Below are 26,121 nucleotides of genomic sequence, written 5' to 3'. Positions count from 1 at the left end.
TGAGATGATTATTCCTAGAAATCCATCTCATCTCAGCTAAGCAAGCGTTGGTTTAACATGGGATACAACTCAAGAGAAACGAGCCATATTAAGATAGCTTTCAGGGAACTTGCAAAGTAGTCTTGTCACTTCATCACACCACAAGCCTGCCTGCAAATGCCAGGTGAGTTCCCATTAAGGCTTGGTCTTCTCTTAAAAAATGGAGGGATTTTTTGTTGTATAGGATAATGAGAAAGTGACCAAGGATCTGTTTTGAGGAGAACCAAAGCCACACGATGGAATAAGGGCACACAATTTAAAATATCCCTTTAGCAAGTGTACATGATGTCCACTTGTCTTCATTATAACCTTTCAATTTCCCATACTGACTAAGGGACTGATAGAAAATTCTGTAGCCAGTTATAAGGAAAGAATTGCCACTATTCTGCTGTAATCTGAATTTCCCCTTTTTATCATGATTTTCTTTTCCAAGATGGCTTCTCTGGGGAAAAAAAATCACATCTTTATTACATTTTGCAGGAAAAAATGCATCTTTTTATGCACACATTTCAATTTCTGTGCCAAATTTGTGATTTGTAATTATTTGAAGAAGACTTTGCTACTCTTCAGTACGTTCAATGAAATGTCTTTTTTCTTTCTTTCTTTCTTTTTTTTTTTTTTTCTTATGACCCTACGAACATTTTTTTCCTGGCTTTTGATTTGGGTCCCATTGGTGTTTCACTTTGAATGTTCCCCAAATGATACCTCCATCCCCTTCTCCTGTCAAAAAACCTATACTCTGTTTACTTTGTGGTGGCATCACTCTTCAGTTTGAAAAGTCATTCCCTTTTTTGTGTGGAAACAGAGTCACCAAGACACAGTCCTGTCCTGTGTATCTCTTAAACCTTTGGTCCTCAGCTGCAAGATCTTAACGTGGACCCAAGCATTGAAGGTTGGGCATCTGTTGGAGCCCATGAGCAAACTAGTAAAATACTGACATAAGAAAAGGATATAAATTATGTATCAACCAAAGGCTCACTCGGTTCACTCCAAAAAGGACAAAACAGGATTTGGCAGCACCTTATGAAGACTCAGCCCTCAGGCCTGTAGGAATATCTCTGCTGCAGAGTGAGGAAGGGAAGGGAGGCGGGGCATAAGTATGTGTGAGTGTGTTGGGGGGTCGGTAGAGAAGACAGCTCTAAGGCAGTAGAAACTATTGAGACCCCAGAGTCCTGGATCTGGGTTGGTGCAAAGAGGGTCCATCTGGAGAAGGAGCACAGTCACTGCCAGAAATACATAAATACAAGCAGGAGGCAGCATTGTTTATTGTCTCCTCTGTCTAGATAGTAATGGGGCCTCAAACAGGAGGTAAACATTCCAGAGGCAGGGGCAGACCCCAGGGAGAAAAACCTGGCATGGCCTTGGTGGAACCTCAAAGCCCTTGGCAGTCCAGCTGGGATTCTCAGCAAAGCAGCAGTCACGGGGAAGACGAGACAGGGAATGTCCCATGAAATGGGGTATAAACTTGCCTTCAGAGGAGGGCTGGAGAGGAGGCTATGGTGCCCTCCTCCCATTTCTACTGTGCAGAAATCTACCCATTTTCTATCCAGATCTAGGTCCTGTCTCCTTTGTGAAGTGGCCATGCCATTCTGAGTATATCTTGACCCCTCTTCATGTTTATATTTATCATTGATTTTGATGAGTTAACTTGATTTGGATCTGTTAGTTATATTCTGAGTGTGTTCATTTGTCCAATCAGCTAGCTTTAAAATTTGCAATCTCTCCCTGACCCCTACCTTGTGAGTGCTGGGCGGGCTTGGTTAGATTGCTGGACTTTAGATCCAAAAATGTGTAGGTGTGGAGTAGATGGAAGATTGGAACTAAGACCTTGGGGGTGCACAGGGCTTATGACCAGGATACCCAATGTCATGGTTGGATTAAGAAGCAGGAACAGGTTCTGAACCAGGAGACCAAACGCTATTTCTGTGACCTTATGGGCAGCCATCCTTGAGATGCAAAGGTGGGCATTTCCGTCATGGATGTCTTGCCAAGAAGGCAGTAAGTCCTTGATGGCAAAGTTCATGGCATAGAGCAATTGCTTCATTGTTCCTTGTTCATCTGCTCCTTGGCAGCTATGGTCTAAAAGGCCTTTCCCTTACTGAGTGATTCTAGAGAGCACTTTCTATATTACCAATGGTACCATGGATTGCAAATTTGCCCTTCCAGTAAAATCTTTTTGGAAAGAGGTACATAGTCGATCAATGTAAGATGCCTGAGAGCAATGGCAAAACTTATCCCTGGCTGCACATGCTTCTCCTTAGGGAGAAGTGCCTGCCTGGGGAAATGTCCAGTTGGACTTAGTCACACTGGTGCTCTATAAACTGATTAAAGTTTTACATTATTTTGCTTGTTTATGTAATTTTATAAACAAACAAATGAACAGAAATAAGCTAGTGTCACCTCCTTTCCTGTTGAAAACAGGACTGAAAATAGGATTGAATCTCCTTTGCAGTGTGGGTACTGAATTGACTAGCGGTGTGAGTCGTGGTTGGGTAACAGCCACTCTTCCTGTCAGAGAGTAATTCCGGGCCTCACCTTCATGCCCTCGGATGAAATATTGATGTGTGGGACTTGCCTCTACCACCATGTAACTCCTCCTTCACTGAGCGACATACCCACTCCTAACAACGATTAGCTCATGAGATCTCACAGAGCTACCTTGTGTTGAGCTGGCTCCTTTGTTAGAAGATATTTATTGTCTGGCTGCCTTCCCATGGTTCCCTGCACCACTTGCCTTTTATTAATCATTAGCACCTCCTTTGGAGGTTGAGGCGGTGAAGGATGTAGAGCAAAATTTTGTTCTAATGTGGAAAACATTATGAGGGAGAGGTTTAAAATTCATGCTTCATTCATTCAAGGACTATTTGGAAGAGTGTGGCATGGCTGGAGAACATCAGGGGTGGCGGGAAATCCTCTACGGAAACATCAAAGGAGCTGGTGATGGTTGACCCTTGGGTGAAATACCACTTTCTAAAACTCCCAGTGACGTATCAGTTTTTTTTTTTTTAAGATTTTATTTATTTATTTGACAGAGAGACAGCCAGCGAGAGAGGGAACACAAGCAGGGGGAGTGGGAGAGGAAGAAGCAGGCTCCCAGTGGAGGAGCCTGATGTGGGGCTCGATCCCAGAACGCCAGGATCACGCCTTGAGCCGAAGGCAGACACTTAACGACTGTGCCACCCAGGCGCCCCACGTATGTGTTTCTTGAGGGCAAAGAACATGTTTCACTAAATTCACAGCATTTAACTACTGCAAAAAATCCTAGTCCCCACAAATACTTCTTAAATGGTTGCTATGTGAAATAAAATCTAGCTGAGTTCTGACCATCCATCCCCCCCCCAAAAAAAATTAAGACCTCCATAGGAGAATTACAGAGAAGTTCACCATGAAAGGCAGTACGCAAGAGCTTCCAAATGGACCGTATATAGCTTCAAGTCCCCTTTTCGGGGCTAACTGGTCATATGAACTAAAGTGTGTGTTCTGGAAGTCAAGTGCCCCAAGCCCTTGTTTCCTTATCTGGACAATGAACATGATGACACAAAACTCCTGAGGATGCTGGAGGGAAAGAGGTGATAAAGAATGTATGTGAAGCACCTAGCACAGTACCTGCCACACTCTAGGTGCTCAGGTATGCCCCTATCCCCCAAGCAGAGGCTGAATGGAGAATGAGTGCTTTGCCAGGATGGCTCCTGGAACTTCTCCAGCCAGGAAAGCCCATGCCATCTCATGTGACAAATTCCTGGCAGGTTTGGCCACACTTCCCATGATTGTTCCATTCCCATCCCCTATTACGGATCATTGAAAGACCCTGGTCTCTGCAGAGAGCCTTCTGGCCTGGATCCCTATTGAGTCTGGGGCTATCTATTTTCACAGGTTTTCTTGTTGGAATCGGCCATCCCTCCTCTCGCCACCACACACACTGTCCCCCAGCCAAGGAGCTACACCTAGAGTCCACGTCTTCACAAGTCAGCATTACGGAATCCTTTTGGGTCCAGGAGCAAACAGGAAGGGTGCCCAGGTACAAGAAAGGAACCCATTTGCAGCATCTGACAGAGTTTATATCCCCATCAGAGAAAGGGAATGTAATCACATCTCCTTCCTGTAATGCTAACAGGTCATTTGCATTTATCTGCAACCTACGCTACTAAAGACTAAAAGCCAAACCTTAAAAATGACCCACAGAAATGGAAGTTGCTGCTCCTGTCAGCATTTCATCATCTTCCCCCTCACCTGGGCATCGGATGTTACGCTTTTACAAAGAGCTTCCCTACCTATTATCTCTTTCCACCCTCAAATTAACTTGGGAGCCAGGGAGGTCAGACATCTTCCTACTATTTTTGTCATAAGAGAAAACAGACTCAGGGAGGTGAAGTGAGTTGTCAGTTGTCAGTGGCCCCACAGTTCCCTGAGCTGGGGCCCCCTCCCTAACACAGGAGATCATGGGCGCTGAAGCAGGAATTTACTAACCCACTGATGGGCTGAGACAGTGAGTCTGTTCGGTATCAAGATCTCAGAAGTGGTTTCTTTCCTTCCTTTATTTTTTGAATGCAGCCAAACTGCTTTTTAAGGACACATTTTGCTGAATCTGGCTGTGCTTCTGTTTGCTGTGGGATGTGGGGACAATCGGTTTAGCTGTCCCCACCTATTGCAGCCCCTTCCCTCTCAATTTTTTGGGACATTCTGCTGGCCATCTTTGGAGAGCCATCCATCCTATCCAGCCCTTCATTTCACCGATAGGAAAACAGAAGTCTAGACCACCGGACATTGCACAATGAGTTTGTGGCTGACTTTGGAATGCCTAGTACAGTGTTCTTTGTATACCTTCATTCGTTCAACAGACCCTTTATGCTTCAGATGAAGATGTTTTAGAGACTAAGACCAGTACAGACTAATAGAACTCTTTTCAATGACAAAAATGCCCCCACTGAGCACTTGAAATGGGGCTAGTACATTGAGGAAGTAAATTTTTAATTTTATTTAATCTAAATTAATTTAAACTGAAAAAGCCACATGTGTCTAGGTTGCCACCATATTGGATAGTGTAGCTCTAGACCAGGGGTTCTCATCTCAAATGTACACCACAACCACCTGGGAACTTCAAAAATAGCGATTCCTGGTTTTCATTGATTTTGCTTGGTGTTGAAAAAGGCCTGGCAATGGGATTTTTAAGACTCCCCAGTTAATTCTAATGTGCAAACAAGTTCTAGAGACAGTAGTCTAAATATTAAGCTTCATAAAGGCCATGTCAGCTATATGCATCATTATACTCAGCTGCAAGGAATTCAGTGAGGAGTTAGGTATGTTTCTTAGAGAACTTCATGTATCTTGGGGAAGAGGGAGACATTATCAAGGACAAAAAATATTATTAAATTGCTTAAAAGGCCAATATGGTCCAAAGGAATGGAAATGGTCACTTCTACCTGGGCGAGGGAGAAGAAGAGGTAGTCTCTATGGTAATGATTCTGGTAATGAATTATAAATAAGGTATATATACTTTTTTCCAGAAGTGCATTTGTAGCAATAGATATTTCCGCCAGGCAAGTCAAAACTCACGTTTATAATTCACAATAGGATTAACCTGGGATTATGGAAAATCTAATTAAGTGAACCATATTATCTGAGACCCACAAAAGACACTTAAAGTTGCCTTTGAAAGTCCTGCCTGTCTGAAAGTGTTCAGCATGTGCTTCAGAAAATGCTCTGCACACGTACAAGGCACTTGACTGGTTTGCTGTATCCCATTACTTTTCTTTTATGCTTAACTTTTTTAAAAATCCCATTACGTTTGATAAATGACGTTAATACATCTGAAAAGAAAGAATTGGGCTTCAAAGATTGGATTATTTGAAACTACAATGAGATCATTATGAGGCTATTGTTGGTGTCTGCTTTCTAAAAATAAGGGAAGGGGGAGAAAAGCTGTGGTATATGTAGAGATACCAAAAAAAAAAAAAAGCCATTAAAAAATGTGGCAGAGTTTAGTCTACTCTTAGCGTGATAGTATGTTTGGGGAGGTGCATTAGAAAGAGACCTCCAGAATAGCCCACCCACACTCTGGTAAGAATCAAGCTTCCGATAATTGAAAGCAGCTTGACTTTCTGCATTCCTCACTTCTGTTTGGAGGCTGATTACGCTGGATGGATGCATGTGGACCACAGTGGATTGGGGTCACAGGCTGGATGTCGCAGAATTCTGAAGACTCGGCAGTGGTGATTTAAGGCACTCTCTCACCTTGTTTCAGTAATTATTTCAGAAAAACCACATCAAGCCCTTGTCAGTTATTAAGACCACCTTGGGATAATTCCTCCTTTTCTTGTTTATACTTTTGAAAAAACATTCTTTGTGGAAAGTGGTTCCCTGCAGATTCCAGCGATAATATGCAGATTGTTTTCCCTTTTCCTGTTCTCCACTGACAGTCCTTAAAGAGAGCTCCCAGGCCCTTATTTATGAATGTCTTTTTCCCTTTTAGAATATGGACTGGTTGTTTCCAAAGAAGTAGTTTGCAAGGGAGGACTGCTTTTATGCCGGGTTTGGGAGCAAGAGGGCAGGGTAGACGCTGTATAAATTATCTTCCGCTCGATGCTTTCTCTTTCATTTTTCCTCCACAGAGTGAGGACTTTAGGTTTTGTGCACTGTGTTGTTGTTTTGTTTTGTTTTATTTTGCACAAGTTGCTTGTCATTTCTGTGTCTCCCTTTTCCTATTTGTCCAATGAAGAAAGAACAAGAGTGGAAAGTCTAAGGGAGGGTTTCATCCAGTTCTGAGACTCTAGTGGTAATAATGCAGCAGAATGTCCAAACTGGAAACAGAAACGGTGACGCTGGTAATACCTACTCTCGGAAGAACTCAGAAACCTAGCTCTACTCTGAAACTTTTCATGTGAGCACCAGTCCATTGGCTTCACAAACTTACATGTTTAAAACCAAACACATGTGCTTTATCCCCAAACCAGCCTCTCCCATTGTGGCCAGGAGCAGCAGCGCCATCTTCAGATCACAGCCTCATGCCCTGTCCTTCTCGGTTTGCCCAGTTCCCCAGGCCCTCCACATCCTCATGGTTTCCAGAAGGGCCCCCTTTCCTCTACCAGAGGCTTATTTTTCCTATTTAGAGCCATGTTACCGCTCTACCTGAATGACTGTAATGAATCCAGGGAGTCTCTGTTGACCACATCCCTTCTCTCTCCAGATATTCTAGAATCCTCTACTGTGCTGTGGTAGCCACTAGCCACATAAGGCTTTTGAGCTCCTGAAATGTGGCTCGTCCAGACTTGTGCTGTAAATTTAAAATACACATTGGGTTTTGAAGTCTTAGGACCAAAATCAAATAAATAAATAAATAATAACTGGGGTATGTATGTGTAAAAATCTCAATAATTCATATATTTATTACATATTAAAATGATATCATTTGGGGCATACTGGATTAAATAAAATATATTGTTAAAATGGATGTGCCCATTTTTTTAATGTTTTAAAAATGTGATATCTAGATAATTTGAAATTATACATTTAACTCACATTATATTTCTGTTGGACAACACTGGTCTGCTTTATCTCATTTCCCTCATTTATTTGTGTCATTGTATTTAACAATTCCTGTTCTAAGTATTATTTTGTTTAGCTCCCCTTAATGGGCAGCCTCTTAGAGCCTTCTGTAAGGCTTGTACTTTATTGCATGTTGTATGCATACGGTATGTCATATCAGCTTATCCAGGGTTTATAGTACATATTCTTGTTGAAGGAACAAAACTCCTCATTTATCCTCCTAATCACCTGCAGTGTGCCAGGCCATGTCAAGTTCATACAAGGTTCTCTCCATGCATCATCTCCTTTCATTTCAACTCTCCCTCTGAGACTGGTCCTCCTGTTTTCACATTTTCAACATGGCGGCATGGAGCTTCTTGGAGGCTGAGTCATACACCTAATGAACAAGCACTAGCTCTTGAGCTCTAACCCTCTAACCCCATCTGACTGCTGAGCCCATGCTGTTAACGATTGTGTCAGAACTCTCACTTCTCATGCCACTTTTTCCCGTATACCTCTGACAGCTTGGATTCCATCAATCTCTGGATCAGAATTTTTAGTGGATTCCCATTGCCTATCAGGTGACCTCTGATTCCTAATGTTGGGACTCAAAGCCTGTCACATTAACAGGGGTCTGCATTGCCTAGTCCCAGAGGACCCCACTGCCATTATATCTGATGTTAAGTGCAGCCTCCTGGTGTGCATGGGGCAGTCCTGCTAGCTAGGACCCAGACTTTCTAAGTTAGGCGCAACCTCCATCCAGGGAAGGTTGCAGTGTCTCAGCCCAACACAGACTCATAGGCTCCGGTAGACACAGAAGACCTTACTAAGCCATTGTCAGCCTCCTATTTTATGGGAGGGTCAAAGTTTCGGGAAGAAGAATTTTTTTCTAAGGTTACATAACTGTTCAATGACAGAATCTTTGCTAGAACACCAGCATTTTGACTTTTGTTGTGAAAATCCCCCTATGGTTCCAGTGTTTCTTGGATATTCAGAAATGAAGAAGGCATTTTCTATGTATTAATAATCTCCACAGCTATAATACTTCACCCTTTATTGGAAGAACCACCTAACCTTTTCCTATTGATTATTGTAGTTTACTAGGTTTGCTGTCTAAGGATAAGCGAAAGCATTCAAGTTGGTTCACTTATAGGAGACCTATTGTCATTCAATGCATGAAAATTCAGGAGCAAGAGATCAGTACGGTGGGACCCATGGAGACAACAGGTGGAGGGCAGTCCTCGATTGCCAAGATTTTCAGAGAACAGGGCCATGTGTTGTGCCATTTACCTGGCTGGGGGACAGAGACCATGTTTGTTTCTGTTTGGTTACTAACTGGCTTGATCATAACCTTGATTTCACCGAATCTGTGGCGATGGAGGATGACTATTTCATCCCCCAGGCAGCCCAACACCTTCCAACATGGAAACATGGTTCCTGTTTTCTTTCATTCAAGTTTCCAGGTGGATCTTATTCACCCAGCTTGTCCTTATGAGCCAGGTGACACAGGTTAAAACAGTCAGTGATCAGTGTAAAATTTGGTTATTGCTGGACTAGATGTAGATCAATCAGCCATGGCTCCAGATGAGAATGGAAGCTTCACGTGGTGGAGATCATGGAGATAGGTGTTTACTTGGAAGAAGCAGGAGTGGGCAAGGACCGGAAGACCGGAATGATATGGTAAAAATTCATCTGCAGAGATGTGCTGCCCAATTCCTTGGTGCTGCGTACGTAAGTCCTCCTTGCACGATCGCATCATACCATTAGTCAGCTGCTTCGATGACTGTCTCACCGTTGTTCGAGTACAGTCTACATACCGGAGATACACAGCAGCCTACATATCCCTGGGGTCCAACACAGGCCTGGCACTGTGAAAAGTTATTGTTGAACTGGAATAAGGAACTGGCAAATAAAGAAAGCTTCATAGGTATTTACTGCTCTGAGACAAAGGGAGATTTACATACAGGCCTTTGATACCACAAATGAAGTTACATCATGTTGAGCATCTGTTTATCATTGCCATTTTTGCCCTAATTTTCCCTCAGGTATTTTAGCTCATGTGAAAAAAAAAAAAAAAAGAAAAGAATATCTTTCTCTTTCCACACATTCATATACAGTGTTTATTCAGTCTGAGATGACACAGCTGACATTATTTCCTGCACGTGTTGATATATTTTATTCATCTTAATGATTAACATTTTAAAATATTACAGTGAGAAAAAGACTGTCTTAAGGATTGAGTAGAGCACAAATAGTAAGTTTTTCATTGCACACATTGTATTTAATCATCTTATTAATGGAAGTTTACTTAATTATTTGAAGAGATAAGTAAATAATCATGGAATGATCCTACATGTTTGGGGTCTGGGAACTGAAGTTGGAGTCCAATGATATTTTGTGGCCATGAGAGCCTGAGAATATAAAGGCTGATTGTACATACTTTAAAAATAAATGAAATTCATATCTAACAAAGATTATTTTCAATATCAAATACAATTTTGGAGCTGAGATGATCCTCGAAGATGGATCATGCACTCTCCTTATATCGAAGATGAGGAAAAGGGACTCCCGGAATTTGCGAGTCAGGTAAAGCGAAAGCGAAAGTTTGCTGTCACATAAACTTGAATTTGAATTGCAGACTTGCTAGTGATTTAGGGTGTACCCTTGGGTGATTTACTCAACCACTCTGAGCCTCACTTTCCTTGTAGATAAGATTTGGGTGATATTTACATACAAGTTGTGGTAACGATACAATTAAATAATAAGTACCAAGTTCTGAGTATACTGCCCAGCACTAGAAAGATTGAGCACCTATTCAAGGATAATCTCTACTATCATTACCTAATGTTATGAAGCCTGTAAGTGATGGAATCAGGATTTGGACACAGGCCTGCCCAACACCAGGCAGTGAGTGATCTTTTCACTTTTAAAGCTGACACTCACATGGTTCTCTATTTCTCTAGAAGCAGAGAATCAGACTTACATTGCAGCAGTTCTAAATTTTCCACTCACCCCTAGAGAACGTTATGGTCATTGATAAGGGGCCCCATTTGCTGCCTACTTTGACATTTGAATTTAGTATTAGAGCATGGAACAACGAAGACCCTTTTGCAGTCTTTCCTGTGTGTTTTGCACCTGAACAGAAGTGATTATTAGCCCAAGCTTATGCTTTGCTCCAAGTGTAGAAATCAGGGAAGAAGAAATATGATTCAATAGTTCTTATCATACTTCCTCTCCCCATTCTCTGTGATTTCCACAGACATGGCATAATTCCTGTGATTTGATTTGAAACTAGAGACCAGCTCAGTGCTGAGTGATGAGATCTGAACGGGGAATAAAATATGCTTGAATTAATTTGCATAATAGAATCCGATTGGTTACAAAGCTGTGTTTGTTGAAGTGGAGAGCAGAGCCTCCAAGCTCCCCCACAAGGGGACACTGCACATCCAGAATGGAGTTTTGAGTTCTGGTGTGGGCCTCGATAATATTCTTAATGTAATGATAACCTGTCTTTAACTGTAAATTAGCTCCCTGGAAATGAAAAGAACAGGTCAGCCTGTCTGATCCTTCCAGCTCTGTGGGGAGGAGAAAGCTGAGAAACCAAAGCCACTTGCTTTCTTCTAAGCGCTTTCGTCTTTCTTTCTCCACCCGATAACAATTTCCAGCAGGAGTCCAAATATACTTAAACACCCGTATATGTCATTTTCTTTTACGGAGACAAAAGCAGGCACAGCAAGAGGGTTTTATGCTCAAGGCGCAATAGCTTATGACGGGCTATCTGCTCTCAAGATAGAGGGGCGAGCCTTCCACTCAGAGCTGGTGGTTTTGCAAATCCATTTTCCTGTCATGTTATTACTCCTGTGACTTTCAACAACATTTATTTTCCTTCCAAGCAATATGCTCCCACCATAAAATAAAGTCCGCCTATATGTTTTAGTGGAACCCCAATGCTTAGACATCCTGGCATACTGCTAGAAAGTACTTTAATGGAAAGATTGTTTGAGAGTTGCCTCAGGGGTCTTTCTTAAAACCAATTAGAACATTGATATATTTCTCTAATTATTACCAATGTCAAGGTCTTCTTAGGAGGGCCGCCTCCTATTAATTTCCATGTGTGTTCCCTGCAAACTCTTTACCATTGAATACATCAATCAGATCTCTAGATTTTAGAAGCATTTCTTTAAAAAAAATGAATCTCTCTGAACACATTTTTGAAACATATACATTTAGAAATTCTGAAACAGGGCGTTTAAAAATAAAAAGCAAAGATTAACTTTTGTGTAATGTGTTGTTTAAAAGCCTGGTGGTACTGTGCTGTTGATGGACTGATGTAATTACTTCCTGCTCGTCTTCACTTTGGTCTCTGCTATAAAATGCTTTATCCTCCTCTTTCTGGTTTGGTTTTAGTATTTTAGTCATCACCAGTGCCACCAAAACTTAAATTATTATCATTTTAAGGCTGTTACATGTGTATCAGAATGTGCATCTATATTCGCTCTTCCACCTTCTCTTAGAAAGGCAGTATGGCACAGGATTGTAGGGAAGGATGCAGCTCTTGGAGCCAAATATCCAGGGTTCATGTCCCAGATCCTCCACTTGCTGGTTCTGTAACCATGGACAAGTTATTTAATCTTGTTATGCCTCAGACTGCTTACCTATAAAGTGGGAATGGCAATAATACTATTATTTGTGTAGGGTTATTGTGAAAACTTGTTGACTCACGCATGGAAAGCATTTAGAAGAGCATTAGGCAGATCATAACCCTGGATGAATAGTAACTATTATTACTATTTTTATCAGTCATATTTTTAGGATATACCAAGTTCTAATGTTGGTTTACTTCAGGTGCCTTCTAGGTTACAGGATCCATATCATAGTAACCATATCATTTCCTTATGAATTCAGACAGAAACAAATGGCAGGGGTTGGTATTGTTCACTGATTAAGAACACAGACACCAGAGCCAGATGGCATGCGTTCAAATTCTAACTCGGCGATTTCCCAGAAGCATAGCCTTGCACAAATTGCTTCATTTATCTGGGCCCCAGCTTCCTCTTCCTTTTTAATAAGAATATTGATAGTACCTATTCATAAGTTTGTTATAGAAATAAATAGCTGAATTACTATTTGTAAAGTTATTAGAACAGTAGCTAGAAAAAGCTTTTGCTAAGTGAATTTTCATTCTGAAAGTGAGTAATTTTTTAAATTATGTCTTAAAATTCATCTTATACATACCTGAGGCTAATCATTAAAATAACATTATATAGTACATAGAGTCATATAAGTCCTTTCAAATAATAGGTCCAATGAGTTACTTTTAAAAGCAACTTGGTTTTGCTATTTTTTCCAGGAGAAGAAAATAGATAATTTCATCTTTTCAATAATGGGCTCATTGTTTTTGGGTCATGTGGAAACTCTTAAATTCATTAGTATCAAGCTAGAATTTTTTTATCAAGAGAAAAAAGTTGTCATCTAGTTTTAACACTTCTGGTGTCAGAAATAATTGTGCTTTACAGCAAAATGGCAGCCAGAAGAAAGAGGTGCAGAAATATGAACTTTAATTAAACCCTTTCTTTCAAATACACTTCACAGTTTATATGCAAGAATAATTTATCACCATGTGAATGAACACTTAATACTTGGCATGGTGTAAAATGGGCAGGGATCTTGTCGCACCATATGGTCTTTGCTATTTCTTCTTCTTGAGATTCCGTGGTGGCGGCATCAAGTTTACACTTGAAGTATGTGGTTCAAATCATACATTCAGCTTTTACTGATGGCTTGCTTTCAAAAGCACAGACACTGGACCTATATCATGTAGAATGTATAATCCCCATCATAAAGATGCATCCGGTTTAGTAAAGAGACGGTGTATAAATCAGAAGAAATCCCCAACAATCTCTCACTGGTGCTCCAACCATGAATATGTAACTGGAAGCCATTTGTAGAAAATGTCACCCAACGGCTTCATTTTGGAGAGAATGCACCAATATAGGAGTGACTAGGTCTCATGACAAGCAACTGGCAGAGTCTCGACCATATATCTGGCTTCCTGACTTAAGCCCAGTGATCTTCCTATTGCTTCACATTGACTCATTTTAGGATCTGACTCCTCCTAGGTCCCCCTCTGTGCTTTTTCTCACACAATCAGTTTGGATGGCAAGAAACAGCATTTGATGTATTATTAGCATGCCCGAGTCTGAGGGTGAAGCTATTGAATGATGGCACTGTCTGTTTAATCTCTCTCTCTCTTCCACACAGCCTTTTCCATTCCCTGAGATGTCTGTCTACACCAAACACTGGACTCACTATTCCTTGAAAAGAGACAAACAGAATACATCATAGAGTGTATTGGGGGCAGTGATGGACACCTGACATTATCTGCACATCTGTGGCCTCCCTAGATACATTTTGCCATATGACGAAGGAAGCAGAAAGGCTTGGGTTGGTGAAGACCATCAGAAGGAAGAATGTTCTGCTCCAATAAATTAGAATTTCACCAATTCCCTTATTTTCTAGACTACTAAAACCAGAAGGCTGTGGTATCCCCATGTAACTCTTATTCCTCAGTTCCTCTCTTAGAGAAAGTACCTCACCGTCCTTTTCTGGGCATCTCCATCTGTAAGGCAAAAGCACCTCCTTCTACTGAGCGAGACCTGTGGGCTTGGACAGTGGCTCTCTAGGAAGAGAAGAAGAGACCCAGTGTGTGCCCAGGCCCCCACTCTGTATGCAGCCCCATATGAGTGCAATTCTTTTTATCCTCATGGTTCAAATGAGACCACTCCTAGAGGTGACTGATAGGCCCAACTTCACCTGTTTTGTAAGATAACAGAAGTTGTATTCCAACCCAGGTCTCTCTGATCTCCACATCTGGGTACGTTCCACTATGCCAAGATTCATGCTCCTTCCTTTATGTTTACCTCCCCCCCACTGCCTCTACATTCATACCAGATAACTAAGAATTCAGTGATTTCTTTTCTATGACGCTTAAGAAGCTCACCAGTTTCATGTAGACCCATCAGTGCTGAAATGAAGTGTCATCCTCAGTATCAAAGCGTTACCCTCCATGCCCAACAGTCTTCTGAGATTCTCTCCCATCAGTGGTGGGCATGGTAATGGGGATTGCCTGGTTCTGGGAGCTAGAGCTCCTGCTGGAGTCTGGGTAGCACACCAAGGGAAGAAGATAATTGTTCAGAAGAAATTGCAGGGTGCTAAGAGAGGGGAACAAGCAAGGGAAGTTCCATAGGGGATAATTAAGTTTCCAGCAGCAGCAAGACTCAGTTTAGTGAAGAAGTCCAGGAAACCAAGGCAGAAATTAAAGAGCAGAGTAACTGTAGGTTAGAAACCTACAAGGGGTGTGGAAGGGCCATCCTTTTACTGATGAGTAGCTGAGCCATGGCTGGGTGCCAGGAATAAGACCTTTGGACCAGTTGGTAGGGTATGCTCTTTTATTTTGCATCTTGTGGTTGGAAAAAGCTTGTCAAGTATCCCTTTTAAGACTGCCAGGTTAAGGAAGGATCTTCAGGTTCTTAGGTGGACCTTTGATCAAACAAGAGCAAATCTTATTCATTAAATTCAGACCATAGCATTCATTGATCGGTCATGAGGACTGGATCCATTATCTCACTCACAAGTGTTTTAGTGGCCATGAGTGGTTTCTCGGAATCTTCCTCAACCTCCTTTCTCTGGCAGGGTCCATTGCTGCCGTTCTCCTCCTTGCACCATCCAGTCATGCTGACCAGTGTTGGGACACGCTGTGCTTATGAGGTGCTCTCGGCTTTGGGGCACGCTGTTCCCTCTGTATGGTCATCCCATCCACTCTCTTCTGATCATAGTAACTCACTTCAGGGTGGAGCGCAGCCATCCAGCACTCAGGGAGTCTCCCATAACTGTCCCCACTCTCTGCCATGTCCACCCTTAATCTCCATCCGCTAGATGATCCTCTCCTGGACTCCCATGATGCCCTAAGTTTCCCTAGTATGAAAACATACCCTATACAATTATGATCAATAACAAAAATATGGAGTGCTTGCTGTGTATGAGACATTTTGCTAAGGAAACGAGAGGTGTCAACCTTGCAGCAAGGATGATTAGCATCCCCATTTCATAAATGAGCAAGCTGAGCTCTAAGAGCTATTGTCTTACCCCAAACCCATAGTAAGGTATTTAGTCAGTGGTAAAACGGAAACTGAGACCTTGGCAGCTGGATTCCACAGCACACACGTTCTTCCTCGTATAGACCTTGAGGGTCATCTTTGTGTATGTGTTTATTCCACTGATGACATGATAAGTTTGAGAGAGAGCAGGGACTATTTCTTGCTCAGCCTGACCCCGCACTACCCAGAACGAAGCGCTCCTGGGGTCCACTGTTGATGGAGTGGGATTGAAACAAATTGGGGACGGAGCCTGCAGCTAATCTGACCTTTCTCTCTTCCTGCAGAAGCCGACTGGGGAAGTGGGCAGCCCTGACGTGATGTGCTCAGCAAGCAGAAACATTCCATTCCAAGAGAGGTCTGCGTGACGTGTCTGGGAGGCCACCATCGGCCAGGCCGCCACGGGGTTGGTGAAAGGGGTGACAGCCACATTCTCCTGTGCCTACCACGTAACCAAAAATGAAGGAGCACTACTGTTTACAAGCCGCCCTGGTGTGCCTGGGCGTGCTGTGCCACAGCCAGGCCTTCACCACCGAGCGGCGGAGCCACCTGCGACCCTCGTTCCACGGGCACCACGAGAAGGGCAAGGAGGGGCAGGTGCTGCAGCGCTCCAAGAGAGGCTGGGTCTGGAACCAGTTCTTCGTGATAGAGGAGTACACCGGGCCTGACCCCGTGCTCGTGGGCAGGGTAAGGCCGCTGCTCTGCAGTGCTTATTTCTCCCTCTCCACTGTTCCAGTCATAGGATATGGCCAAGAAAGAAAATTTCTGGGTTGGGGGGTGCAAAACAAAACACTAACGGCCCTTCAATAAGAACCATGAAATCATTGTTCAAACATCATTTCAGCCTTTTTTTTTTTCAATTCATAGACTTATCCATGTTAAGAATACTTCTGTTTTCCACTTAATATTATACCATTAAACTCCATTTTTAATGACTGCACAATAGTGTATTGAGCTGGAACCATTATTTATTTAACCATTGTCCAAAGGAGGGCATTTCCCTAACCACACTCTGTCCCCAACATGGATGCCCCTTGCTTGTGTTCTCAGAACCCTCCCTGCTCTTTATGAGAGCTTTCCTTTTTGTATTACACGTGTCTATCTATTTGCCTGTCTCCCTCACTGTACCAGACCAGTGTCATTCTGTGTCCCGAGGTCCTGGCACTAAGCCCAGTTTTGGGGAGGCCTTTGTAAATATTTGATGAGACGGATGTGTCTTAAGAATGGGTGAGATTTTATGCTCTTTGGCTTAGGGATGGCTTAGGGATGCTCTTTGGCTTAGGGATCCTAACATCCAGTTAGGATGATTTGAGAGTCCTAGCAGTACTTGGACTGCATTATCTGCGTACCCCCTCCAAGAAAGTGCAAAAGATAGGCAGTCCAAAATATGTTAAAAACTGTATTGCCCATTATCGCTTAGTTTAAAATGTGCAGCCATCTTTCAGAGGATAGTGGCATTAAGTACAAGAAGATAGGAGTTCATCGGCATAAAAATGAAAGCCTACTGTGCTCTGGCGAAGAGCTAGACAAATGGTAAACTAGGGTAAACTATCCTTGATTTCAAAGAGTTTAGAGACTAGCGGAAAAGACACACTTATCTAAGCAATTAAAACATACACACACACACACACACACACACACACACACACAAAGAACAGGATAATGAAGAAATTCAACAGAAGTGATTATGTATTTACATGGGGATATTTGGGAAAGATGGGAGAAGGTTTCATAGAGAACATGGTAATAACTTGTGACCTGAAAGAGGACTTGAGTTATCCCGTGAAAGGGGGAAAAGGCCAAGAGTAGGTTTGAGGGGCGCTAATTTGTAAGCCTCCTATATTCCAATGAGTTATTTTAGTTGTTCTTTAACAGGAGAACAGCAATGCATTTTTATGTAATTGACATATTTGGAAGAGGTTCATATTAGCATCTCAATAACGTTGTTGGGGGTTGGGAAAGTGCCTTTTCAAAGAGATGTACCAAAAGAATTTCATTCATGTATACCCGAAAATGGAAAGATTATACCCAAAATAGAAGTAGTCTGGGCGAAATGGGAACTCAGGGAAATAATTGGCATGTGAATTCCCTACATGAGGAGATGGGCTCTGTGCCCAGAGAGGAAGACGAGACTTCAGTCATGGCAGGGGCTCTGCAGCTTGAACAACATGGGGAGCCGTGCGTGAATTGTTCTAAGAATACGGAACCTCCACCTTCGGGACTTTCTCAGTGGGGAACAGTGGGTGTGTTAGGGTGCGGGACTGCAGAAGAGACGGGACATGGAGAACCCTTTCCTTATCTCTGTGGAGCAAGCGGTTGGCATGCTCACTAAAAGGGGAACATAGGGGAAAACATGGAGAAAAGTAAGCAGTGAGTGGTCTTTAAAATATAGGCACATGGGATTGAGTGTGAGATGTCAGACTGGATGGGGGAAAAAGAACAAAGTGCTGGATCCTAGGGATCTTCCTTTTGAGATAATGCGGATATATAGTTCCCCGTGAATAGAGGGGATAGACTAGATGACCTTTGATTTGACAACATTCAAGGTTGAGTGCTTTACGATGCTCTGAAAAAGGAGAATTTGGCAAGCAATGGACTTTCCGATTTCTTGCAGGAAACACAGTCTGTGTCATGCTGTGCTCTGCGGAGGGGGAAGCCATCAGTCTTTGGCATTAGGAATTGGCTGTGTAAGCCTCTGCAACTGGATCCCCTGATAGGATTGAATGGTTTCCCAAACTGCTTTTTGTGTGGAACCTAATAAATATCATTGTCAGTTGTATAGGTCATCTTTGTTGGAGAGAGAAAAAGAAGGAATTTATATCCAACTTTCAAATCTGAAAACAAAGTAGAGGAAAATAATGAGTGCTATGTTTTTACATTTTTTTTTCAGTTATTTGGTTGATCAGAACTAGAATCTGTGTAATTCTCAAGAGACTTGGCCAAACTCACATGTAATCCATGAAAGCCCCTGGAAACTTCCCTTCTAGACACTCCCATTAAAATAAGCATTGATTTCCTTGGTTTCTCATTCATAAGACTGAGCCCCTAACTTTTGCCAGGTCTGAGGCAGAGAAAACGAACAAATAACAAACTGTGTGGGGGGTTAGGGAGGAAGCCAGGGGAATGGTGGCAGGGATCCCGCCCGCACTGTGGAAATCCTATGAAGATTGGGGCAGTTCTGTTCATCCTTTGGAGGCCACTCAATAGCTTCATATTTTACTCACAAACCGCCTTATTCATGAGAAATGTATTAACCGTCATTTCATGACATTATGTAGCTGGTTATGAAAAACAAGTTCTGAAAGAAAGATGTGTTTTTTGTTTTTTTAAATTTTCCTGAGAAGCACTGTGAACTATAATCAAAATGGTCTTCCTGCTTTGTGACTCCAGGTATCCCCCTGAGCTGAAATATTTGGTGTTTTACTGAGATGCTGCAAATCAATTAGATCCTTTTTGGGAAATGGAAACAACACAAACATTTTTAAAAAGCAGTGTGTTCAACCTTGCTTTGTGATTCTGAACAAGCTCTCCTGGCCTTGGTTTCATAACAATAATAATTAAAATGGCATTAATAATAATATTAAAATGGCACTACTTATAATATCAGTATTAAAATGTCATTGATAATAAATATTATTTTTGTTATCAATGCCATTTGAATAAAATTTTGGTTTATACCAGGGTTTCTTACATAGTAGGTAGAACCAAGGGCTCTTTAGCCCCTCGGCTACCCTTGAGGCCTATGGCAATGGTAAAAGCAATGTTTATCTCTTCCAACAAACAGCATAATGGGGGCAGAGGAACTCAGAATAAGATGGAAGCTTCAGACATTGAGGTGACATCAAGGGAAGGTGAGGATTTTATTGCTACAGGAAAATCAGACGTGGACTTTGGGTGAGTTTCACGTTCTGAAACATAGAGCAGAATCAAGGCACAGGGTGGGTAGTCAGGACAACTGGATCCTGCCCCAGTCCAGCCAAGTGTGGATTTAGGCAGTACCATCATTTCTCTTGGCTTTGCCAAAGGAGGGGAAAAAAACCTAAAGATACTTAAGGTTCTCTCTATTGTCTAAGAAGCTGTGTATTGATAAATATTTATCAACCCATCCTACCCACACTATGCCTACGATTAGAATGGGAGCTTCTTCCAGATAGGCCACATCCCCAGACCCTCACACCTCGTGCGCCTCACAGAGGGTCTTTGGGAAAGGTCTGATCAATGAATTGCTTGTAGCAACAGAAGCCTGGAAGCAACCTTAGTGTCCTTTGGAAGAGGACAGCTAGAACAAGGTGATGACATCCATCCAGTGGGTGAGGTCGATCTGTACGTATCAGGGCGAAAGACCACCGGAATGTACTTTTACAGGAAAACAGAGGTGGAGAGTGACGTGTGCACTACAGCACTTTGTTGCATAAAAATAAGCTGGGACATTTATGTATCTCACTGTACAGACATTCTAGCATATGAGTAAAATATATCTTAGAGGATTCACAGGAAACTGGTAACAACTGTTGTGTGTGAGCAGAGAAATTGAAAAAGTGGGAGTCAGAACTGAAAAGACTTACTTATGGCATAAATGTTTGTTTTTTTATTTTTTATGTTATGTACATATTTCTTTCAAAATAAGTCTATTAATATATGTGCATATGTGTATATATTTTGTTTGGGTGATATTTGTGTGAATATGTGTATCTATTTTGTATGTGTGCATATTTGTGAGGGAGAGCATGAATCTCAGAATTTAAAAAACTCAGGGTTCAAGTTTAAACGCCAGGTTCACTGCACCCAGCTGTGTGACCTTAGCCAAGGCAACTATCTTCTCTAAGATTCCATTTCTTCATTTGTAGAAACAGGTGAGAGCATCTCCCTCTCACGGTGTATGTGTGTTTCTGCATGTCTGCTTGAGTGTGTATGGACAGTGTACTACAGCAAACAATGTGCAAGTGAGACTCTATCTCCCCATTGCCTCCCTCATGGAATTAAAAATCTTGATTTCTCTTTTCCTAGCTTCATTCCGATATTGACTCTGGTGATGGGAACATTAAATACATTCTCTCAGGTGAAGGAGCCGGAACCATTTTTGTGATTGATGACAAATCAGGGAACATTCATGCCACCAAGACATTGGACCGAGAGGAGAGAGCCCAGTACACACTCATGGCCCAGGCGGTGGACAGGGACACCAACCGGCCGCTGGAGCCACCATCGGAGTTCATTGTCAAGGTCCAGGACATTAATGACAACCCTCCTGAGTTCCTGCATGAGACCTATCATGCGAACGTGCCTGAGAGGTCCAACGTGGGTGCGTACAGCAGGGGAGACCTGCTCCATCTACAGGCTTGGTGTCCCTGTGGGGGGCGGGGGGCTGGTGCTCATTCTCCTGAATCAGGAAAGACAAATTTACACTGCCTCTTCTCTGGCATAATGACAACAAAATGTTATCTGTGTGGTTGAAGTTTCAAATATTTAAAACGGACCCGAGATTTTAAAACCTAAGCTTAGAAAACATAAGGCAGTGTGGCCAAGGGGCAAGAACACGACCGAATCCAGGGAACCCTGGCTCTGGCACTCGTTAGCTATGTGACTTGGATCCAGTTCCATCTCTCTTAGGTCTAATGTTCCTTTCTGTAAAATGGAATAACGACTTCTAGTCTTGCCATTTTAGAGGCAATATGTTCATTTACTAGCTCACATTGATGTCTGTGGAAGTCAGAGTGATGGTAACATTTGTTGCACGTAGGCATTATGCTAATTCATCATTTCCATGGCATTATTGCATTTAATTTTTGCAAAGATTCATCTTCACAGTAAGGTAGGTCCTATTTGACATATCTTGCAGATGGGAAACCCAAGCTAGAAACAGGTTAACTACTTTATCCAAGGTCATCTGAGCTGTTAAGTGGCTCCAGAATCCACACTTAGTCATGACACTATGTCATGTTCTGTTTGAATAATTTAGAAGTAGATATGTCTCTTCATCAGGCTTAAAGACACACTGCATTGTTAAAGGATGTGTCTCTAAAGGATTTCTTCATGTGGCCACCTTCTCCTGGTGGTAACTTTTGTTTGGCTTTATAGAACACATGCAGATGTGGTCTTTTGAGAAACATGCCTCATGTGGAGAAGGGTTTGTCTTTCAGACAGTGATCAGGACTGTTCTGATCAGGAAATGAGTCTGGTTATATGAATCAGAGATTTTAGAGCCCGGATGGACTTAGGAATCATCTAGGCCAAACTGCCCATTTTACAGATGAGAAAACCAAGCAGCAAGAATAGGTACCAACCTGCTCAAAAAAGTTAGATAAGGAAGTGACCCCCAAACCCTAAGCTCTTTCCACTTTGCATGTAGAACTTGGGATTTAAAAAAAAAAAGTCTCTTTTTTTTCTCCTCCAGATAAAGTCAGGCAATTCTCACATTTTATGAAGGTCAGGCTTCATTTCTTGCTTCTCTTCCCTGGAAATGACCAGTCCTTTAGTCTCTTGGTATTTGTCTAGGGATTTTAATGAGAAAAAAGCGGACATGAACCAGATCGTTAAATAGGGACTGTAGCATCAGCAACTGAGCCAGAAGGAAAGGCCTGTCATCGAAATGAATACTCCAGAGGAATGTACATTGCCCCTACCTCGGGGAGCCCCCTGATGCTTCAGGCTAGCACCCAGACCTCTATCACAGCTTACAAGATGAGAATCTGTTGTCACAGTACTGGGGCCGTGCCCCCCATAAGCCAGCTGAACCTGGGCAACTTGTCACATCTTTCTCAGTTTTCATTTTGTCATCTATAAAGTGAGGATAATGTAAACTGTGATGAGGGTTAAGTAACATGGATGGAAAATACAAGGAGTCGTAATGGATTTAGTGGAGTTCCAGAAGCAAATGAAGCATAGAGATTTAATAATTTCCTTAGCTTAACCACGACGGTAGAGAATACAGCCTATTCTCCTTTATAAACCCCTACGACCTAGAATAGTGCCTGACTGTATGGGAAGAGTTCGAGAAAAGTTTGCACGAAATAATGAATTGCAGAAGAGAGATTAGAAAAAAGCTAGATTGACATTTACACCATATGAAAATCACTGACAATTGTAAATTAAAGGGTTGACAGAGGCTGTGTAAACGGGCTCTCTTGCCCCCCACACAAAACCTTGCCCCTCTGCCAGAAACGTCACAGAGAGATAGTGGGTTTGAAGTTGGCTGCTGCATGGGCGTTAGACTCTTGGCTCTGGCAATAACCCACTTTGCAAAATAGAGGGCAAAAGTTCATAGCCCTCGCACCCAGTTTCTCAAAATGTAGCTGATGTACAAATGAGCAGAGTGAGGCTGGTGAAACACATGGAATGTGCCCGAAACGGTGCCTGGCACAGAGGCACTAAATACCCTTTCTCTTCCTCTGGCATCGCACCCCGTTCTCTAGTCCTCAAGTCCTTTGTGCCCTCAAGTCCTTGTGACCGTCAAAGAAGAGAGGCTCTGCCAGGAGAAGCAGAATCCCGTCTTCCTTCCTTTCCCTGGTTTCCTGTCCTTCGGACCCACTGACCTCTATGGGTAGTTTCGGTTAAATGACTACCAGACCTGTTAGAGTTGGGAAGATGCAATTTTCATGTCACCAGGGAACAACATTCTGTACAATATTTATAGCCATAAATTAATTAAAATGTAGTATTAGGAGCTATTTTATTACATGCAAAGCAACAATAAAATGATGTATTTATTGCTGTGCTACAGATGGAAGACTGCTCTCTGTCCTTTTACGAAAAGCAATTCATCATTAATTATCCTTTATTATACTCTTTGGGAGGATTTTTATTTAATTATTTGATATACTGAACATTTCAATTGCATGGGTCTTAGACTGTTTTTGCAGTAATGTTCATATTATTTTAACTGCTAAGCATAGCACAATGTACTAGGAATTTAGGAAGTTCATTTTTAAGCTATGGGAGTTTTTTTTTTTTAAAGGAAGGTAAGAGGGAAGAAAGAGAAGGAGGAAGAGAGGAAGATTATTTTACATCTTAACCTCAGACAAGCGAGCATGTTACATAGTTGTGGGGCTTTTCTCAGTTTTTCATTTTAGGATGGAACTTTGTTAACTAGAATATAATTCAAAAAGCCGAGAGGGTGTTGCTAATGAATTTATTTCATTTTTAAGGGACATCGGTCATCCAGGTGACCGCTTCAGATGCCGATGATCCTACCTATGGAAACAGCGCCAAGTTAGTATACAGCATCCTGGAAGGACAGCCCTACTTTTCAGTAGAAGCACAGACAGGTAGTGTGCAATGTCATTGTGATCTGTGACACACTGTGAGTGAGCAGCCCAGGCCTACTCCCTAAACCTACTTGAATCTCAGTCTTCCCACGTATGAGAAAGGCCACCTCACAGGATGGTTGAGAGGCGTAGACACTGCATGCACCTGGGTGTGGTTAGCTTCCAATGAACCCTATTTATTATTGTTTCTGCCATGCCACAATAATAATCCTAAAATACAACTTTTATCTTAAAATCGTATCTTAAAATTCAACTTAAATTTAAGAGCTTCTCTTAAAATACTTAATCTTAAGTATGAATTGTGGATTGCGATGAAGACGCCATGGAACTTCAGGGCTGACATGAAAACCGCCAGCTCTCAAAGCTGGCTTTGAAGCCCGCCATGCAGGGCGGTGGGAAGGGGTGTTAATAATGTTCACATGTGTTTGGGAGGTGGCATGTTCCCTCCATTGTGCTTACAGATTCCCAACAGGCGTCATCCAGAAAGAAGGCTCTGCACAGCTCTTATAGGAAACGAATAGCAAAGCAAAGGAGTAGAAAAATCTAATCACCAAAACCAAATTGTTCCACTTCATTTATACCAAACTTTATTCCAGGCTCCTCTTATTAGAATATACACTGAAATGCTGTGAAACTTCTAGTCTACAATAATCCCCTAAATTGCTTTCTTTTTCTACAGTATGCCCCATATATTTGAAAGATATTTACAAATAATCCAAATTTGTTGGTATACTTAAATTATATGAATAGATAGATAGATAGAGAGTCTGCCAATCAGTTATTTTGTCCATTTACTGGGTATCATTTCCACTGACCTATGTAATTATTTATTTGTAGCCACTTTGCTTCAGAACACAAGCTATGGGGCTACTTGCTATGATTCCATCAAAGCATTTGCTGTTTAGCCTTTCCAGATTAACCAAGGATAAATGTGGGATGTCATCCACATTTTTGAGAGGTTCAACACTAGTGGAGGAATTCCAGTTGCAACCCTTGTTTTTCTCAAGGACTCATGGTTAGGAATCACCGATTTGAATCTACCAAAGTATTTAACAGATGAGGAAAACAAGACTCAGTGTGTTCAGGGGTGTTGCTGAGAAATACAGACATCAGGGCTAAGAGAGGGACAAGGGTGCTCTCTTTACATTTCTACTATAAATGTTACCATATCTGTAGAGAGGAAAAGCTTGCACATGTTCCCAAGAGATTTAAGTGAGCATGATTTTCATACAAATCACGTGCTAATATCCAGGGTTCATGCAGAATACAATCATTCACTTACCACTGTTGTCAGTGATGGGTGATAGTACACACTACGTATTTGTATAGGCACTGAGTTTATTTTTAACTCATTTGGCTCACTCTTTTAAAATTTAATAATTACACTTTAACATATTGCATAGAATACATGCCACCTACTTTTAACCTAATATGAGTCATATTAGGTTAAATTCTAAGAATTGTATGCTGGGATAGACTTTCAAAAGATTCTGCTGGCATTTCAAAAGCGTGGCTCTAGTCATGAATATCCATGCAATGGACCCTCCAGTATTTCAGCCTTTAGGATCTTGAAGTGTCATGCCTGAGAATAATGCGGTTATTACTTGCGGTTACAATGCAACACATAAAGCACATACAATTTTAATGCTGTATTAATAATTGTGACAATTTGCTGAGAAAGACATCTATCTACATGGTACTACAAGTATGGCTACTTTGTGTTATAATTATCATGTTGAAGTGACTCTTCTGTAAGGGCAGGTTCTGTTTTTTTCCTTTGTTTCCCTTTGCCTAAAACTTTTTTTGTTTTAATGTTGTTATCAATGAATATGTGTGATGTTTCCCACTCGCCTGTCCAGGTATCATCAGAACAGCCCTTCCCAACATGGACAGGGAAGCCAAGGAGGAGTACCACGTGGTGATCCAGGCCAAGGACATGGGGGGACATATGGGTGGACTCTCAGGGACAACCAAAGTGACGATCACACTGACTGATGTCAATGACAACCCACCAAAGTTTCCGCAGAGTAAGTAGGTGGGCTTGGCTTTCACATTTTAATGGGGCTACTGACAGCCCTTCTCTGACCCGTTCCTGCTTTCCCCAGCTTTTAAGAAGAAATCTAGAAGAACAGAGTCTTTTTATC

At 42.0% G+C, this 26,121-nt stretch overlaps 1 protein-coding gene across 1 annotated transcript in view; it reads left to right on the top strand.

The window, feature by feature from the left end:
* The window catches only part of CDH11 (cadherin 11), a 144,785-nt gene that overhangs the window by 83,249 nt on the left and 35,415 nt on the right, over positions 1-26,121 (top strand). The window contains exons 3-6 of the mRNA XM_045814877.2: positions 16,001-16,400; positions 20,721-21,015; positions 23,858-23,977; positions 25,837-26,004. Coding sequence (XP_045670833.1) covers positions 16,173-16,400; positions 20,721-21,015; positions 23,858-23,977; positions 25,837-26,004 — 811 coding nt within the window. The 5' untranslated portion in view covers positions 16,001-16,172. The remainder of the gene's footprint in view (positions 1-16,000; positions 16,401-20,720; positions 21,016-23,857; positions 23,978-25,836; positions 26,005-26,121) is intronic.

This window comes from Ursus americanus, chromosome 21 (genome assembly GCF_024610735.1).
Source record: "Ursus americanus isolate L20-20 chromosome 21, mUrsAme1.1.p, whole genome shotgun sequence".
Lineage (NCBI taxonomy): Eukaryota > Metazoa > Chordata > Mammalia > Carnivora > Ursidae > Ursus > Ursus americanus.
This window is presented reverse-complemented; position numbering and strand designations above follow the sequence as displayed.